General features: G+C 38.1%; 1 protein-coding gene across 1 annotated transcript in view; it reads right to left on the bottom strand.

Moving 5' to 3' along the window:
- Positions 1-3,160: 3,160 nt before the first annotated feature.
- The window catches only part of CNTN1 (contactin 1), a 205,478-nt gene continuing 189,053 nt past the window's right edge, over positions 3,161-19,585 (bottom strand). The window contains exons 21-24 of the mRNA XM_059471530.1: positions 15,546-15,732; positions 13,985-14,097; positions 12,690-12,846; positions 3,161-5,295 (exon numbers count right to left, since the gene is read on the bottom strand). Coding sequence (XP_059327513.1) covers positions 5,216-5,295; positions 12,690-12,846; positions 13,985-14,097; positions 15,546-15,732 — 537 coding nt within the window. The 3' untranslated portion in view covers positions 3,161-5,215. The remainder of the gene's footprint in view (positions 5,296-12,689; positions 12,847-13,984; positions 14,098-15,545; positions 15,733-19,585) is intronic.

The raw sequence follows: 19,585 nt of genomic DNA, 5'->3' as shown, positions 1-19,585 counted from the left end.
GCCAGAGGAGACATCACCTTGGCTTCAGCACACACGTCAGAGGTCCGCAGTAGTATTTGGGTGCTCTTTTGCTCTGTGAGGGGAGCACAGTGGAGAACTGGCTGATTTTCAGCAGCTCTTTGAGCTGCAGGTAGGTCCACAGGGAGTCTGACATGCATTATTCTGTCAGCGTACAGTTAAATAAGGATTCATAATGAACTGCTTCAGTCCTGTCACAGAGATCTGACAGATGCTTATTTCCCAGGATCTATAGCTAAAAACCTTCTGGGCAGAGAAGAACAACATGTGACTTCATGAATATTATTGGCTTATCATAGACTGACAAGACAAAGAATAGCAGTTTAATGTTGAAGCACAAAAGGTGGGTCTGCAAAAGCCTCACCAGAGAGTCTTTCCCTAAAGCCCTGTGCATGTCTCCACTCCCTTCTAAATTGCAGATAGAGATAAATTAATAGTAAGGACTAAGCTTTTGCGGAACCTACAGTAACCCTGAAGATTTGAAACTGAAAACTAACATACCCAACCTGCAGCGGGTAGTGCCAGCCCTGGTGCACAGACTCCTGCACTAAGTGGTTGCCAGGGGCTCTGGCATGGCTCAGGGCTATGCCATCTGAAAACCAGTCCTGGGAGGAGTGCTGGCCATGAACAGTGCCTCATGAATGTGTGGGTAGTACAAGATTTGAGCAGCTTGGAAACACCATTTGATTCCACCAGTCCAATTCACCTACTATGTCCCATGAGGGCTACCACACTGCAGGGCAGCCATTCATAGACAGCTGTCTGGATGGGAAGAATTCCCTGAGTTTAGTGCCTCTGGGACTTTGGTATTTTTTTATGTGTTTCTCCCTGTGAGAATCAGAAATAAACGTCAATGCGCAGCTAGTGCAGTTATTGGCACATGGGTCCAAGTTGTTGTGAACTCCCAAAGGCTTTCACTTCAGGGCTCACTGGATGTTGAAATCCTCCCTGTTCACATCATATGGACCTTTATGCTGGAAGATATTTGCTTCTCTCCTCCCATTGAGGAGAATTCAGTGGCTTGTGCTGGACGTATCATTTCTGAGGCCAGGGCGCTGCTTCCATGTCTGGACTGAGGCTCTGTGCTCTGAGGACAACAGCTCTTGCCTGTGTGCTCTCCAGGGCCCTGGGCCACACCCCCTGGGTATTTCCTGAAGGATTTAAGACCAGCCCAAAGTCAGGCAATGACCACTACTGCCATTCACCCCTATGGCATGTGCCCACTTGGATCTGCATGCCACAAAAAAGGATCTAAATTTGGCTGGAGCTGGACTATCTCGGTGCAATGGAAACACTTCTCTTTCTGCAAGCATCAACTGAAGGACAGAGGTGACATAGGTAAACAGCTGCACCATGACAGCCATGAGGAGGCGATGATGCCCAGTCAGTATCTTTGTATTCTCTGGATTTCTCTTTTTGCCAGCAGATGATACTACAAACTCTCATGTATGCTGCCTGCTTTGAGAGAAAGAAATTATGTCATACCTTTTTGTGAAGCAGACAGTTGGTGGCTGTGACAACACAGTAAAAGACCAAAAGCATCAGGTGTTAAAGACATGATTAGATTATTTAAATATAGACCAGAATAATCCAATCATCAGTGCTCACCAGGGGTTGCCTGTTGAAGATACCACCTAAATCATGAGCTTTTAAAGGGTTTTAGAGAATAAAAACTGGAATAACTTCCCGTGTGATTCATTAATCAAGAGAATAAATGAGAGTTAAGGTCAACTAAAGTGGAGGAGGCACTTCCCAAGTGTCTTTTCATCATGTTCTTTAGACTTGGTTAATTGGCATGGAGGTAAAAAACAAATGTGTTAGCCTGGCAAGAAAAGAAAAGACAGTGCCACTTCTCTTTGAGATGTGAACACCATTTTTTATTTTCCATTGATGAGGACTTGTGTGCATTCTCTCCTTTCTCTGTTTTTGGAAACAAGAAGAATTTTTAAATGGCAAAGCAAAAGGAATTAGTTGTAGAAAAGTTAAAAAGACAAGTGGATCATCTCTTGAAGAAATGGAGAAGGGTGCAGAAAGAGTTGGGAAGGAACAGCCAGGAGAGCTGATCCCAAAATGACCCAGACCATAGGCCACCACCCTCAGCTTATAGAGCTGGGGGAAGATGAAGGGAGTGGGGAACATTCAAAGTGATGGCATTTGTCTTCCCAGTCACCATTACCCATGCTGTATCCCTGTTTTCCTGGGGGTGGCTGAAAACCTCCCTGCCCATAGAAAGTGGCAAATGAATCCTTTATTTTGCTTTGCATCTGTGCATGGCTTTTGCTTTTCCTATTAAACTGTCTTCATCTCAATCCATGAGCTTTCTCACTTTTACTCTTCTGATTTTGTCTCCACTCATGATCAGACAGTGAGTGAATAGCTGTGTGGGGCATAGTTCCTCCTGGGGTAAAATCATGGCATATATCTACTGGAATAGAAAATGTTACCTGAAAAAATACTCTCCTCAGTTATCTCTTGTTTCCAAAAATGCTGAAAAGCTCTCAGGATGCTCTCTATTACCAATTTTAGGAAAGTCTTTCTATCTGTATCACCTATAATCAAAGCAAATAATGCAGAAAAGCCCTTAAACTCCAGCAACAGTCACAGGAAGGCAGGGCAGGGATACACAGGACTTCATTCTATCCACACCTTTACTATCACAAATGACCACATTGCTGTTATGAAATTAGAAAGCTCCAATTCAAAAGACAGTTATAATACTTTGAGTAACATTAATACATTTATTTAATTGTCATTTACTTTTCATTCATAAAAAGGACAAAGCACAGTCCTGTTCTACTCATTTGAAAAGAAAAGATAAAAAGTAACTAAAAAACCAGTTCAATATTCATCAGTATCAAATAATAGCAATATCAATTTTCCTGAAATATAAGGAAACAACAAATATGTCTATCTATATAAACTTTAATTAAGAACCTTGCATTTTAAAGCAGATGATACATTAGTTAGTTTTTCTTGACAACAATTTGAAGCTGAAGGTCCCAGTCAAATTTACACAATTATGTGAAACAGAAAATTCTCCAACTATCTGATCAGTATGTGACACCTACCTCATCCACGTTGCTGATTTAAAAAAAGAGAAGTGGCTTTCCGTCCCAGGTCATTTCCATGCAAAATGAAACAGTTTTGCTTCTTACATCATGTATTAGAAAAGTAAAAGGCAATCATGCATTTGGCAAAAGATGTACTTGTGGTTGTATATTATATAAAAATGAGTCATACTGCAAAAGAACAAAACCAAATGAAGCACAATAAAACACATTTTTTTGTACAGAAGGCTTATAGCATATAAGTCTCTTACGTATGAAGACAGCTCATTTCTCTTTCAAATAATTATACAATTTATGAAACTCAGTAGTGTTTGACACTTTGACATTCCTCTATAGGGGAGTATCACTTTTGCCTATTTAAAAAATTTTCTTCTTGTAACAAATAGTTAAAATTAAACTAAAACCATATTATTGATATTTATTAATGAAGACTCTACACTTTTACATGTAAATATATAGTACAAAATTATACAAATAAAAGGAAAGGGTGTAAATTATTAATAGACCTATTCTTGCTTCATGTAAATATTATTACGGACCTCTACAGTATCAGTTCTAAAAAGATAAAATCTATTTCTAAGTAGCTAGCAAGGTTGTGCTAATAAAATATGATTCAAAGCTTATAATTCTTGAAGCATCAGACATTGCACTATTACTTGAGCCAGCTGATTCAACACCACTGTGTTTCTTCATCATTCACACCCAAACTAATTCCCAGCATACCATGGAAAATGAAAGGAATGTGCATTTCTTTAACAACTTAAAAAACCCCAAACAAACCAACAAAGAAACCCAGCACTGAAACACTCTAGACACAGTCAGAACAAAAACATTCTCTATCTCTAATAGATTCCCATTTTGAAAAGGCCATAGTAAACACGTAGCTTTGACTAACAGTTGGGATCTGACTTTCACGTACTAACACACAGTTGGATCATCCAGTACTCTGTCAAATAGAGAAATGGTCTCAGAACTTTAAAACTCTTATTTACAACACTATGAACATTAGAATAATATCAAGTTCTTGAAAAAGCATATAGTTCCCCCAAATGTATGCCTTCAATACAGGAAGGTAACACCTGGTGTCTGCAGCATAAAAATGTAAATATAATAATTTTTTTACTGTGCTACTCTGCTTTTGCCATTTATTGTATATCTTTTTTTTTATATTTTAAATCTTTTCACTTTAAAAAATAACATACGTTTCCTACCATTTCATGGTCCACTTGGCAGTTCTTATCATGGACTTCATCTCCAAACTCCTAAGTGTTATATTGCTACCTTAATAATAACAATAGGAATAAGACTAAATCAAAACCAATACATTACGCTGCTTCCCTGAAAGCTGACATTTGACTCCCAAAACCAGCAACAATTACCATAACAGAATTTTTCAACAGAATTCTTTTAAGAAAAGAATATAATAAATCTCGGGTCAGTGAAGCACAGGTAAATTCCTTTAAGCTGAGCATGCTATCCATGCTTGGGTGAACATATTTAAAACAAAAAATCCTTATCACTGATTTTTATTTCAATTCCTTCAAATTCTATCCAATAACCTCAAGAAATATAGCTCTAAATAATTAAATGTTTTTGCTTTGACTGTCTCTCTAAAACCAGTAATCCCAATAAATGATGGCGGGGCTATTCAAAAATATGCAGTACACAAAACATATAGGATAGTACAGACAGACGTAGTACTCTTACATTTATCACATACAATCAACATTTCAATCTCGATTATATTTCACAATTTGTTATTCAAGTTAAAGCACCTACGTATGGTGATTTTACTTTCACTGTACAGCCTATGTTATTGGGTTTTAACACTGTAACTTGCCCCATTGGACCGAATCATGCAACTGTCACAGATCAGCATAAGTGTTTTATAAGGCATATTGGAACAAGTTAAAAATTCTTAGCCGTTCAAAAGTTGATTTAACTTCATGAAGGAGTTCCTGGATGCCTCAGTCCTCTTAAAAGTTCATAGGAAATCGGTAGGGTAATTCTTTTTAAAGTGTAATTTATTTGGCTTAGGATGGTGACACAGGAATCAAAAAGAATCGTGGTCCTCATCATCAAAGGGAATCCTTTGTGAAATGTGGAGGACAAGGTGAATCCAGCTACATTCAGAATCCCGAGCAGGCAAGGACACCCAGGGCAGGCACCACTATGACCAGGAGCAGAGTTGGCACTCCAACAGCGGCACCTGTGCATCGAACAGAAAACAACACAGTATTGGTCTGACTCGCTCTGACTCCAGCACCACTTGCAGTGGGGGAACAATCCTGAATTCCACAGGGTATGGAGGCTGGAAACCAGCTGGCATATCTCAGCACAGCCCTACCTGGATGAATAACTTGCAATGGACAAAGAGACTTGTTGCAGTAGGGCGGAGGACTCGCTCCTTTGTTCTGCCAGAGCTGCATGTTTAGGCAGCATGTTTATACAAGAAACAAGGCCATTCAGGACACATCAGTGTATTTTGATTTGGCCAGTCCGACAAGCTAGGAGGTTATTATACCAGGAGGCAAAAGGTCAAAATAAATATTTAAGCATGTGAAGACAAAATTAATGGTGTCTTTGAAATGTGACAAAACAAAGAGACACCTTTGGAAATGTTAATGCTCATATGAACAGCAATATTCTGAGAGATGTCAAAGAGCCTGGTCCGTTTGTTTACCTGCCAGACTACAAAGTCCAGATGGCCGACTTCTAGCAGTGTGGCATTTATGTCTGTTAAAGTCACAAGGGTATTTCTTAAACAAATATTTTAAGACATAAAATATTAATCTATGGCTTAAAAACTTAACATGACTCACTCTGGCAAACAGAAATAAGAACTGCTATTGTTCAGAGGTTTGTGCTGCGATGGTCCAGCTCCTTGTTAAGAAGCATCTATATGAGAAAACAACCCAGCCAAACTGTGCCTGGCTGTCAGTCTTGGAGATGGGCCAAAGGAGCCTGAGAACTGGACATTCTTTCACCCCCAAGAGGGCTTGTCTATAGCAGGATGGTAGATGGGCAGTGCAGGACCCAGCTTACTGCTGCTGAACACTCAGCACAGAAGTGCTTGCAGCTGGTGCTGAAGGTCCTGAGGTGCTGCTGGAACAGGGTCACTGGACAGCTCTCCAGAAAATGTTAAATGAAGAAAAACCATATTGAGAAGGTAATGCACAAACTGAGCAGCAGAGATTCCAGCAGGCCTAAAAACAAGCGCAGCATGACAAACTGTGAAAGTACAAGGGTATATTTATCTTATTTTTTAGTGATTTATGAGGCACATTATTGTTTTGTTTTTGATCTTAAATATCAGAGTAGAGGTTCTTAATGAATGAAGCCATAGGGGAAAAACCCCAGGTTCTGTGTTTAAGAATACCCACAGAAAATGTATTCTGCTTTTGTCAGACCAGGATAATGCAGTTTTAAAGACACAAATAAATATTTTGAACGATTCTAATGAAGAAAAACAAGACAAAAAGTTTGCTGAGTAAAGTTGAATGATGTGCAAGTATGAGGAAACATCTGTTTGCATGTTGCTGTTCTACAGAGAAAAAGCAATAATAAATCTTCCTCTGAGATGTGCTTACTGGCTCCAGAATAGTTAGCAATTCACCTCATTACAGTGGTTCCTTACAAGGTTTAGGCACTGTTGCAAAGATATATTTAACAGTTTTCTTAAATAAAGCAAGTCCTATCCTTGGACAGGACATTAACAGAACATTAGCAGGATAAATGCACATTAAGCAGATCATCTTCTTCTTTCTTGTTAGATTACTGACATACATGTAAGGATCCATACTTTACTATCACTGAGTATGTCACAATGCATGAAACTGTTCACCCTATTCAATCAAACGAAGGCTTGGAAGGAGGCAATACCAATAAATTAGAATTGTGATGAAATGAAATGTGATGATGAAGAAAAATCAAGAAAACATCAGAGAACAAAGTTTGTTGATTTAAGCATATATATGTACCAGGGTAGAGGGCATTCTCAGTATTTTCTACTCAATTTTTCAGTCATGAGACAACAGCAAAGGCATTTTGAAAGTTACTCTTCTTTTAGAGGAGAGCTCTTTCAGAAATGTACCTTTAGTTCAGTGGAAGCTTTTTGCTGTATTCTTGTACATAAGATGTTTCAAGGCGAGGAACAAAGGACTGTCCTGCCCCAACTAGGCAGAGTCTGTTCTCTTCAGTACAATGATTTTTACCTGAGTTCTCCTCCTCTTATTGCTACAACAACATTTGCAACAGATGGGCATTTTCAAATCACAATCAAAAGATTGTGATTATACCACATGAGAAGTGAATGATCACCTGACTTACTTGATACTAATGTGTGCAACACACATTTGTCTCCTTTCAAATAGTAATTGAAAAAATTAAAAGATAAATAATTAAAAGGATTGTATAAATTGGTACGGGCAAAATCTATGGATTTTCCTTTGAAAGAGCTGTACTTCAAAGTAAATGCTATTTCAGGATCCTAAACTATGCCTTTGGCAAATGGAATTCATATGTGTATTTATATATATGTGTGTGTGCACTGGACACAGAGAAACTGTAATTTTGTTCTCTTGCTATGAGCATATACAATACCAAAATTATTCTTTCTCCATGCCACTATTAAAACTGAGACATTAACCTGATTTCACATGTGAAGCTGAAGGTGTATGGTACTTCCCTTTCTTCCCCAATATTTATCCAAATAAGAAAAGTAACCCTCCCCTCTTTCCCACCCTGGATGAATATTTAAAACTTGAGACCTTCATTCTATTTTTCCTTACTTTGGCATAAAGCAACTGCACTGGGGACAGTGCAGTTGCACAAGTGAAGTGAAAAAAGAACTAAGCACCATATGGTTTTAGTTCCTACTGATTGCAAGATTGCTTTGATTACACTAATATTAGTAATATGACAAAACACTGCAGTCCAAAAATCATGCAAGAGACAAAGGAATTTCTCAGGCATTATTTCAAAGGAAACAGATAAGCCTATTATTAACTCTTGAAAAAGACTCCATTGGTTAAACAAGTCATTCCAATCTTCATCTGGTTGTGGTAACTCAAGAATGAACTTTAAGTTGTGTACCTCATTAATTTACTATAATTGGATTAAAAAATAAAGCTCCTTGCTCTACAATAGGCATTGGCCAATAAAATATAGAAGATCATGGTTTTATTTTACACTGATTATAGCTGTATGTTATATATATACATACATGTGCATTTGAACATACATATGCGTATGTTCAAATGCACATATACAGAGAATTATTATGTAAGAACTTTTATTTCAAGGTGTTCACTAAAAAGAAAGGCATGTGAGATAGCTTTAGATACTGTTTGGTAAACTTCTTTTGTATCACTCTCAACTGTTGGAAGCTGACTGGTTACATGAGAGCAAAGTGGCTGCAGAAGGATATTTGCCTCCCCGTTTTGCAGGTGACTGGGTTTTCTGTGAGATGGAAGAGGATGAGGAAAACAAAAAGGAGGTTTTTTCCTTGAACAAGGAATTGATATAGAAATAAAATCTACTTCTAGTTTCTTTTCCATTTGAATTCCAAATGTAATTATGTTAGTTAAAACATGGTACAATTTTAGTCCCTATGTTAGGACCTCAGGGCCCGTTAGTGCTCCTGAACCTGAAATATAGGATAAAATATGTGTGCTTGTGTCCTGTCTGCCTCCACCTGTGTCCTGGGATGACTTTATGATGCTGAATTACATTCCCATTCATCAGTTTAGCTCAGAAAAAAGTTTTGTGCCTTTAAAAATAGATCTGAGAGAAGGAAAAGCAGTGGAATTTTTTCAGAGCTGTATTCAAAACCAGAGACAAGAGCTGCAGGTCTCTCTCAGCAACATTGTCTGCAGCATGGACAGGGAGTGGGAGAGAGCTCTCCTTTGCTTTTAGTTACTTTTTAGCTAGCGGAGGCAGAGAATTTCCCCAGACTGTGGCTTTTTCTTTTCCTGGAACTGTTCAAACCTGCTCTGGCCTGAAAACCCAGAAAAAACCACTGTGAGCTCACACTTGTGGCACACTGGAGGCCCAGGATGCTGCATTCCATCACCAGAGGGACTGAGAGACACTCAGTGAGCCAGAAACACCCACAGAGCACTCTCTCTGAACTACAGAAGGGCTTTCTGTATTTTGTATGCAATTTGCCCTCTCTTCAAAACAGCAAAAGGTTTTATTGTTTAATATTATTCATTTTTTATGCTTATAAATACCTGGCTTGTTAAATAAACAGTTTTTTCCACTTTTCTTGAAGGAAGTTTATCACCTGAACAGGTGGAGGAAGGGACTGCTGAATTCTGCCCTTTAAGGAATCATCCCTTTGGAAGTTCCCTTCCAAATTTGTCCCAAACTAAGACAACCTGCCTATCCAGAAGGCCTCAGGTTCCCTGTCCTTCATGTCATGCTTGTCAGAATCGTGTCCCATGATGTAGCATTTGAGATGCCCCAGGATGTCCCTGGTAAACTGGGGCATCTCAAATGCTACAGGCTTTGTTTAACATTCTGAATTACAACCTAGATGACAACTGACTATAATGGGAGCTTAGACACTAACTCAGCCATATTATGTAGATTACTTTGGATTTGATACCCAGTGAACAGCAGGGAAACACCCTCTTGGATGACACACTGGTGTTGTAGACACTCCTTGTTTAAGATCCTGCCGTTCTTGGTCAGCAGATAGGCTATTTGGAACCTCTGCCCTAGCTGCTTAATTCTCCCCATTCACTTCTGCACGAAATTAGGTAGGTTTGCAAACACTGGAATCAGATGCCTAAAGGTCACATAAGGCAATACTCCTCTCTGAGTTTGGTAAGACCCCTTATGTTTTGCTTCAGCTATTGTTTATATCTCCATGTAAATATGTAACTTCCATTTTGGTCAGTCAAGCACCACAACATGCATTCCTATCAAACTACATCTTCTCTTCTTTGCAATTCTCTGAGAAAAACTGTAATTAAAAAAAAATTAACTATATCATTCTTTTGGGATAATTATTCTAAACCCTAATGCATTACTGGAAGATTTCCTTAAGAATAAAAATTAGCAGACATAATTTGCCATGTGTAGGTGTTAAAACTATACTTTGTTCTGCTTTTTGGAAAAGCAGCCTAGAAATAACCTGAAATTCTTTCCTGATTGGCTGTATACTATGTGTTCCAAAGAGACTACCTTGCCTTTTGTCTTTTTTTCAAACTTTCCTAAATTGATTTCAGGGAATGCTGTCTCTGTCTAGGTCACCAGAGGCACAGTCCCTGTCTGCCTAGCTGGTGTATGCTAGAATTTACAGATGAAAACTTGTCTGCAGTGGGAAAGACAGTTCAATGCAAAACTCTGCAAATCAGCATCAGCAGGGTGCTAACTCTCCCAGCGGTGCTAATTCTGTACAGGCATACTTGGGACAGGTCATACTCTTGGCAAGACTGATCAGCTTGGGCTTGACATTGCACTGACACGATGCTTTGGGAAGTAATCTGCCAGCTGTGACCTAAAGGCCTTGGCACCACACCAATGGCAGGCTGCAACACATGTTTGACACACAGACACTTGGGACATGTCCTGAAGATAACAGTTGCCTAAACATTTTTGCAGCTTATAAAATATGTTAAAAGTGATTGTCCCAGTGTATGATAATGCAACAATACATTTCAGATTTTTTTAAGTGGTTGACTTATCATCCCAAAATAGTCTCATAGAACATGGTACACACATTAACATGTATGCTAAATGGATTAAGAATTCAGTCACCAGCAGATTTCAAACCACAATTATTGAAGAATGGGCACTGAATTCCTAGTGCAATTCCACACTGAACAGCTGTAGACTGAATGCAATCCATATATTTACATCAAAAGCAGCAGAAGCAAGCACCTATGGAACCAAAATGGAAAATAGAGACAGCAACAGATTAATATAAAAATTCAGACAGCACAGGGACTTGAACCACTCAAACCAACTGTGCTTTTTCATAGCCACAGGAAAAATTAAACACAAAGTTAAAAAGAGACAGGACACTCTGGTGGTACTCTGCAAATGATAAGATACTGTATCCTGGAAAGTACATATTCCAGGAAGGATTTAGAGATTGTATTGGACAAACAAGATGAACATAATTTCATAGCCCCATGAAAGGTAATAAATGGCTAATGAAAGCCTTTCATGAATAATGTTGGAAGTAAAGTGTGGGGAAGCAAGAATATCTCTGCAGACAGCTGAGTTGAACACAGTGCATATATAGTATCTACAGTCTTAAAGGAAGTATCAGAAGGTGAAGAAAAGAGTTGATGAAATTATTTAAGACCTGATGACTATCATTGAGGAGAAATTCAAGGCACGTAGTGTTTTAAACATTTGATTAATCACTTGGCTAGTATAGATACATTTCTTAATAGGAACAATGTATTAGACACAAAAAGACTCTTTAATCTAACAGCTATAAAAGGAAACAATGTTCAGACACCAAAGCCAGAAAAACAAACATGAAAAAATTAGGCAAAAAAAGGCAACTGTGCAGGTGCTCATAAGAACAAACTACACACAAAATAAAAACTTAATACAAATAAAAATGGTGATACTCATGACCTCACACCAGATTATATAAGCTGCATATATTATTGAAAACCTGCAGATGAGAGGTCCACTCCTTTAGGCACAGGCAGCTTCCCTCACAGCACAGATAACACAGCATAAGCATTGCTCTTTTTAAAAAGCCACAATAATGATTGCATTGCTTCTGTGACAAGAATATTGTTGACATTTAATCCTTTCTATTCCCTGGGTTAATTTTTTAAATTAAAAAGACAAGAATACAATGTAAGTGATGGAATTATAACCTTGCAAAGACACTATCCAATTCCTTGATATCTATTCATATGTTCTCTTTCATACCAAACAGTGCCAAGGAAGTACTTAAGATAAAACACTAACAGGAAGGAGACGTGCAGACCATGTCTGAACTTGTACTCATAGTCAACACTGAGCCCAGTTAGAATTATCCTAAGCCACGGTCCCTTCTCTTCTTTGCCAATCATCCAGACCACTTTGAATTAGAGCATGTGGAGTTTCTCACTCCCTATTTATCATGTTTGTCCCACAGATCCCTTTTCACTAAGAAGTGGAACTTGCCCAGCAAGTGGTCTGTGGATCACTGTGGACCACTCCTTTTCTCTATTATTTTCCTTTTAGCAGAAGTTGTCAGAGGAATGAGATACAGGTAAAAGGTGCTAGGCCTATGGGGTTATTGCAAGCTGACAATTAGATCCTGAGGTCTGCACCATGTAGTTATTCTTGTGAGACATTACTAGAAGTGGCAGCCTAACCAGGGGCACCAGAAAAAGCACTCTGGTATTATGAAGATTGGCAGTGCTTCCAGGATTGAGCTGGACTGCTACAGAAGTGTCCTGTGTGTGTGCTATGAGTCCTCAAAAATGTTTTAAGATACACTCTTATCTCAGTGCAGTCAGTCCCGAAGGGCTACCTTTCCAATTTTGGGTGTGCCCATCTCTCAATAGCATGCAAGAGGAAAACATTCAGTCCAAAATTTCCAGCGAGTGTGGCAAAGAAAAAGGGAAGTTATCCGCTCACCTGAAATTTTTATTTGGGCTACTTCTCCATCTCCTCCTTCACTGTGTGCTCGCACCTCAACAACATATTCACCATCGCTGGGGACTGGGACCTCTATCGTGTGCTTTCCAGTGGAAAACAACTTGCCTTCATGCTGTCCATCTGGCCTATAAAGTACCTAGGAAAATCATGGTAAATACAGTTATTGAAATGTTGCATTTCCAGGAAGATACACTTCTGTATGTAAAGTGTGTCAATGAAAAAGTATTGGGATTTTATTTATATGAAACACTATATATACAGACATACACACACACACATATATAAAAACTTAGGGGCTAATACAACTGTTTTCCATATTTACACAAGGAGAATTTAGACAGGATGTCTTCACATTTTTTGTTACAAAATTATGACACCTTTTGAAAAATACGTTAAGCACTTACACTTAAAGTAATTAAGTGATGAAGAATATCAAGGCATGGTGGCAGAGACCATCAAATAAAAATATAAGAACTCAGCTGGGTTTTCTGACATAAAATTTATAAATGAGACAATTAGCAATTTTATTATTAACTCTCAATGATTCTAAACTATTGTAAATGGGATGATACTTGTCTTGTGGGACCTTTAGAAAAGATCTCATTTCTTTCTGAAATAATCTCTGTGAAACACGATTAGCAATTCCCAGGAAGGAATGCAACTCCTCAATCAAATTTTTAAATGATTTGTAAATATGATACTAATTTTCTTACTGCCAACCACATAGCAACAGTTAACGAGAATTAACAGTGGAAGTTTTCTATATGCCCTACAGTCAGTATATACACTTGCTGTGGTTACAGAGTAACTGCGTCTACTGATGGTAGAGGTCCCTGCCCTTTATCTTCCTTCTCAGACTTTAAAAACTCATGTTTCAGGAACTGTAACCCCTGTATGGAGATGGGAAAGGAAAACTGGAACAATGGATACTGATAAAAGGAAAAACTATAAAGTGTATAACTTTTCTATGCATTATTTTAAACCAGCAGGCAATAAATGTGATCATGGGAAATGAGGTTGCTGCAGTCACTGCTATGAACTTTCCCATAATATGATTTACCACCCAAAAGAATTTCAGTCCCCTAATATTTTCTCATTGTATTGACATAGGCTTTGCCCTAGGCCTACTGGATGGCTGCGATTGCTGAGCATGATGCCTTCCTCTTCAGCATTCAAGTGTGTGTAAGTCTGATTACATACAAAGATTCAACACTGTCTATAAATCCACTACACAAAGCACACATAAAGATTATAAATATTTTCAGATATCATACTTTGTATCCTTCGACGGCAGACTCGTTTGACATTGCCTTCACATGATCCCAGGTGATGATGTACCTTGAACCAGATCTTACAGAACTGATAATCCTCGGGCGTTGGCTCGGAGCTGAAAAGGAAGATATGAATAATGTACACATAAATGAGATTCCATAAATGTTCAATGATGTTTTTATTAAGACATGTAAAAATGTAAAAGTGTGAAAATGGAAATTAGGCTGCCATATATACAAGCAAGGGATAGTGTCCTTCCTGGAATGAACTGCTATAGCTCCAGCCAGGCAATTTTGGATGGCTTTGTGCAGTGGCTGCATCATGGGTCTGCTTTTCTCTCTTGCCAGAATGGAAGTGGCCTTCTCTGCTGCTCATCACCAGTGTTTGCTGGCATGCAATTACCTTCAGAACCTCCCAGAAATGTGGCATAAGTCATATTTATTCATCAAGATCAAATATTCAATCAACTATTTACAGCCATTTCTACATCATTTAACTCAGATCAGAAGAAATAACAGTATGCCACTGCAGAAATCATTAATTATAACCTACACTGTAAGGTTATAAAATGGACTTTTATTAATGAACCCTGCAGGTGCAAGTTGCACAATGCACTATTTACTGACAAAGATCCTCAAATTAGTTGTATGCATTTTTAGCCCAGATAATTGTGTTTTAAATACACAAGATTTTTTTTTACATTGTTCAGTCAATGCTAGTGTTAGGTATCCTCATTGAGTCAGGAACAATATTCAAAAACCTGTTATGGTAGGTCAGTTCTAGGGTGAGATTTAGATCACCCACTTCTCAAGGCTGCCTGAATCTGCTGCTCTGCTGCTGATGAAAATGGCAGCTGGTCACATTTTAATCATCATTGACAAAACAGAAAGGCAGTGTACAGATGCTTAAGTAATAGCTGGTCTCAACTGCTGATCATTTAGAATATTGTGTCCAGCTTTGGGATCCCCAATACTTGAAAGACACTAGTGATCTGGAGTGAGTACAACAGAGCAATACCAACCTGGTGGGGATCTGGGACACTTGATTTGTGAAAGAAGGGTGAAAGAGCTGCACTTATTCACCCTGGAGGTGAAACAGTTTTGGAGGAGACCTAAGAGTGCCCTGTCCTGGCAGGGGGTTTATCAAGAAGGATCCAGGCTCTTGGACGGCATGGCAGGAGGATGAGTAACAAAAACGCACAATATTGATTAAGAGTCTCAGACTAGATGCTCAGAATAAGTCAGGGACTGGAATAGGCTTCTCAGAGAGCTTGTGCAGTCTCTATCCTTTTAGATTTTCAAGATCCAGCTGGCAAAAACCCTGAGCAACCTGATCTGAGCTTTCAGGTGACCTTTGAGCCTATAATATTAGCCTCTCTACTGCCTTTTGTAAGATATCCCCATTATATATGACAACAAAAGAAAGGAAGGAGAATTTTAGCAGAAGTTTTCGGACTGAGCAGCAATGCCACATGAGGAGAGAACATTTGGTATATGAATGAGAAGCCGTGTTTGAAAACATGAAGGACATGATTGTACTTGACCTAATGCTCCATTGACTTACGTGCTTTCCTTGTGACAACATCAATGGTGCTGCTGGGAGGTCCATAGCCTGCACTGTTGAAGGCAGACACATCCACGTGGTAGCGAGTGTTAGGCTTCAGGTTTTCCAGTTTGGTTGAATACTCTTGATTGCTCACCTGCACCCGCTGTGCAGCTGCTTCCTTATCATGAGCAGCCCAGTAACGAATCTGGAAGCATGCCAATTGGAGGATTAAATTTAACATATTTAATCATAAAGAAATTCTATAAAAACTGATGTATTTCTATATTGTATATTCAGATATAAGCCAGCTAAAAGAAATCTAACAACAATAGCACAGAATTCCTTCTGCAGGCTGTGATTTTAACCAAGTTGTGTGTAGGCATAAAGAAACAGAAATAAATGTAGAATTTATTATGTAAACTTTTCTCACAGTGGTTTAACTTGTTCCCAGCAAAGTCACTAGAAGCCTGGGAGATGGACAATGCCTTCAAAGAACAAGAATTTTTTCTTCTTGTTCTTTTGCTTTTGCATTCTACTCTGAACTTTAGTATTATTTTCTTACACTAGTAGAGACTAATCTCTGAGATTATTTTTGGTGTGTTTTGTTTTGAATGTCTTACAAATTTAGGCCTTTTGTACTTTATCTATGGAAAGCAAAGTATTCAGTCATGTTAGCTGCATTGTAGGTCTGGATAGGTGTATGTAACCATTTTCTAGAGGTTTTCAGCTAAACTTGATTAGGTTTCATAGCACAATATAACATTTGTCAAAGTAGATGAAGTAGTACATCAGAATGCTTACAATATGCAAAAAACACGACTGTAAGCTTGTAACACCTTAAACACCAAAGCCAATTAAGAGTACACAGAAATTCCATTAGGGTTCTTTTTTTTTTTTTTCCCCCCAAGACCTTGTTCCATCCTACTTTAATTCATTATGCATTACAAAGCACCAGGGGAAAACAGTGTAATTCCTATGAAGTGATGCCATTCCATACAGTCCCTCACATACACAGGATCCTATTCTGCATGGCCTTGTGAGATGCAAATGAGAGTGAAACACTGTCAGTCTCTGGCTTTTGTCTGGTTTATAACTATTTGCATAAGACTAAATTACTGCATAAACCTAAAAGAGCAAAAAGCCGTGCCCATTGCATTTTGTTCCGAGTGTTTTCACCCTCAGCATTTCTGCTTAGCTTCTGTCTGACTTCATAATGAATTTTGTGTATGTTGTGTATGAGGGCATTTAAAATATTTGAGGAAGAAGTTAATACTGTTGGTAAATTCAGGCTCTAGGAAAAATCTTACTTTGTAAGACATTATTGGTATCCTGTCATCTTTTCTTTTAAATAGCCACTGCTTTAACCTTCTGTTTTTCTGACATTAGTTGTCCACGAAAACTTTATTTAAGGAATAGGTTAGAAGAACTGATGGTTTTTCAAAGTGTTAATATCACAAGTTCTTTACAAGTTGAGGGTACAGTCCTTGTTTAGTGAGGCTTTATTTTCTCCTATTTATATTTAAATTACAATATTTAATAAAAATATTGTTTATTTTATCTTAGAACACTTGCTGTGCTTGAATAATGAGAGATCCAGGGGATTTAGCAGTGGATTTCTCTACACCTACTTCAAATGTCTTTGTACATGAGAACAGTATCACTACCCAGAGATTACTGTCAACTAAATACTTCTTGGAGCTTGTCTCTTGTCAGTGTGTTTTGCCACAGTCCTTCCCATCAGTGTTACAGGTTACTCACTCTGATTATTACAAATGTGACAACTTAGTGGCTTTTGTCACTCTTTCCTGCTGCAAGGAAGAATCACACTGTATCTGCAGACCAAACTGGATTAGCTTTTTAAGTTCAGCTTGCACACCTGATTTCCAGCCGGCACAAAAAGATAATCTTCAGTTCTATAAATGTATGTCCTGCATTTTGTTTAGCAAGTATCATCCATTAGCATCCTAAACATCAGTTTTCCTTAATTTAGACAATCACACTCATAAAATTCACACTTGTAAAGGTGGCTATTTTCCCATGTAAACAGCCTTTACCCTAAAATGAGGACTCTGCACTCAGTCCATTCTGCAGGCCTCAGCAGTAGAGTGAATGAATGGTTTCAAACTGGCATGGGTCTGAAACTGTGACAGCCATTTCAGCTGAAGGTCTGATAGTGATCTTCAAGTCAGAGTTTCCTTTATATGAATATAATTAACATATTATTGCAGATAAGCAGGTCTTGTACCAGCTGTACACCATAAGGTGCTAACAGTAAGTGGCTGACTCAGGCGAGAGAGGGTGTGTACATCAGGAGCTAGAGAACGTCATGTCTATCTCTAAGTTCAAACAAGTTTCTAGCCTGCAGCAAAAGAATGTAAAGTTCTAGGTGGCCAAAAGTTTACTAACCATGACAGGACCAATAGTAGCTTTGTTGTTGATTTTAGCTGGCCACTGAAAAATAATTAACTTTATTTAGTATGATCTATCATGCCAATTAAGTAACAGCTTTACCTAAAGATAGAAAACACACTTTATATGAAGCTTTTATTAATCATGTGGCATATTCTGGAAGCCTTTTTATTCCTCTGCCTCGCAAAGCTTCTAACAGTCTTAATGTTCATTTACAGTACAGGGAGGCTAATGGTGTAATACAAGAGTAACACAGAGCATGAAACAAGACAAGTGAGAAAAATGAATGAAAATGCAAATTTCATAACTGAGAAAATACTACATTTCAGACAGAAGTAATATAATTTAAAAATTAAATAAAATTTAAATCCCAAATACAATAGTTCTTGGCTGTAATGTTGTGGACTTTACTCATATACTGTGTGAGCTATATGTCATGAACACAGAAAGTTCTTCTCTAATATACAGACATATTTATATATTTGGACCATTTAAAAACTCCTGGAAAAGAAAAAAAAAATACTACTTCCCTGAAGCTAAGAAAACTACTGTCTTCTTTATACCATTCCTACATTTCTCACTTTATTTTTAAATAATTCCAAACTTTCGTGAAATAATTTGGAAATTTCATTCTTGCCTCTGGAATTAAATGCCACGTTGCTTCAAGGGATCACATTTCCCCAGTCTACCGAATAGCTCGTCTCTCTTTTTTTAAAAGAGCTTATATAGCAGCCCCAGACAGCCTTCTTATTTCTGGTGCTCTGCATTTACTTTGTTAAGGTAATCCACAGGCAATGAATTCCCAGAGAACACAGAAAGAGATTTCAACCAAGCTCTAGAATTTTTGTGGGAAATAAGCCAATTGTGATTTGTGCGAAGGAATGCCTTAGCCATCATGAATTAGTGCATCCCTCTATGCTAAAATCAGGGAAAAACCTGTCTTTCATGGTCTTCTTCTCTATTCAACTTTAATATACTGAAACTGTTTCTGTAAGTATCATGAAACAAGAGCTTTCGTATTCTTGAAGGTTCTATGCATGACTGACACAAAAATACACTTTACTCACATTGAGAAAGAATGTTAATAGTATATTCAGTCTAGAAGAGACAAGGGTGGTGAGTAGTGATAAATTTGTTTAGTAAAATAAACCTACATCTAGTGCATAGAAACAATGCAAAATAAGAATAGTGTCATTGGGCTGCATGCCCTGCAGAGATGTGGCTATCAGCAGTCTATTGTCAGAACTCATCAATTTTAAGTTCTCTATATGGATGGAGATAGTTTTCATACTTCATCTCGTCTTTAAGTGTGAACTGAGGATACTCCTCTGTAATGGAAAAATGTATCAGTTCGCACTCATCACCATGGGGGCAGTCATCCTGACAGAATGCATTAGTGTCAGGAAAATCTGACTCCTCCTGGCGTGAGAAGCATTGTGTCACAGGTGAAATACCTCAGGTTCTTTGCTCAGGGCACTCCCACCTCTTAAACTCTAGCATTCAAAAAAAGTCAATTATGCAATTTTCTAGAAATAATAAAGACCAAAAGGAAACTGAGAAGGTGCTCTGGTGAATGATGGTTTCTATTAACTTCTGTTACACTGGAGCAGTAATTTAAAGGTAACTATTTATCAATGCAAATAGACACA

This window comes from Ammospiza nelsoni, chromosome 5, assembly GCF_027579445.1.
Source record: "Ammospiza nelsoni isolate bAmmNel1 chromosome 5, bAmmNel1.pri, whole genome shotgun sequence".
Lineage (NCBI taxonomy): Eukaryota > Metazoa > Chordata > Aves > Passeriformes > Passerellidae > Ammospiza > Ammospiza nelsoni.
Note: the sequence above shows the minus strand (reverse complement) of the source record. Positions and strands in the feature narration are given on the sequence as shown.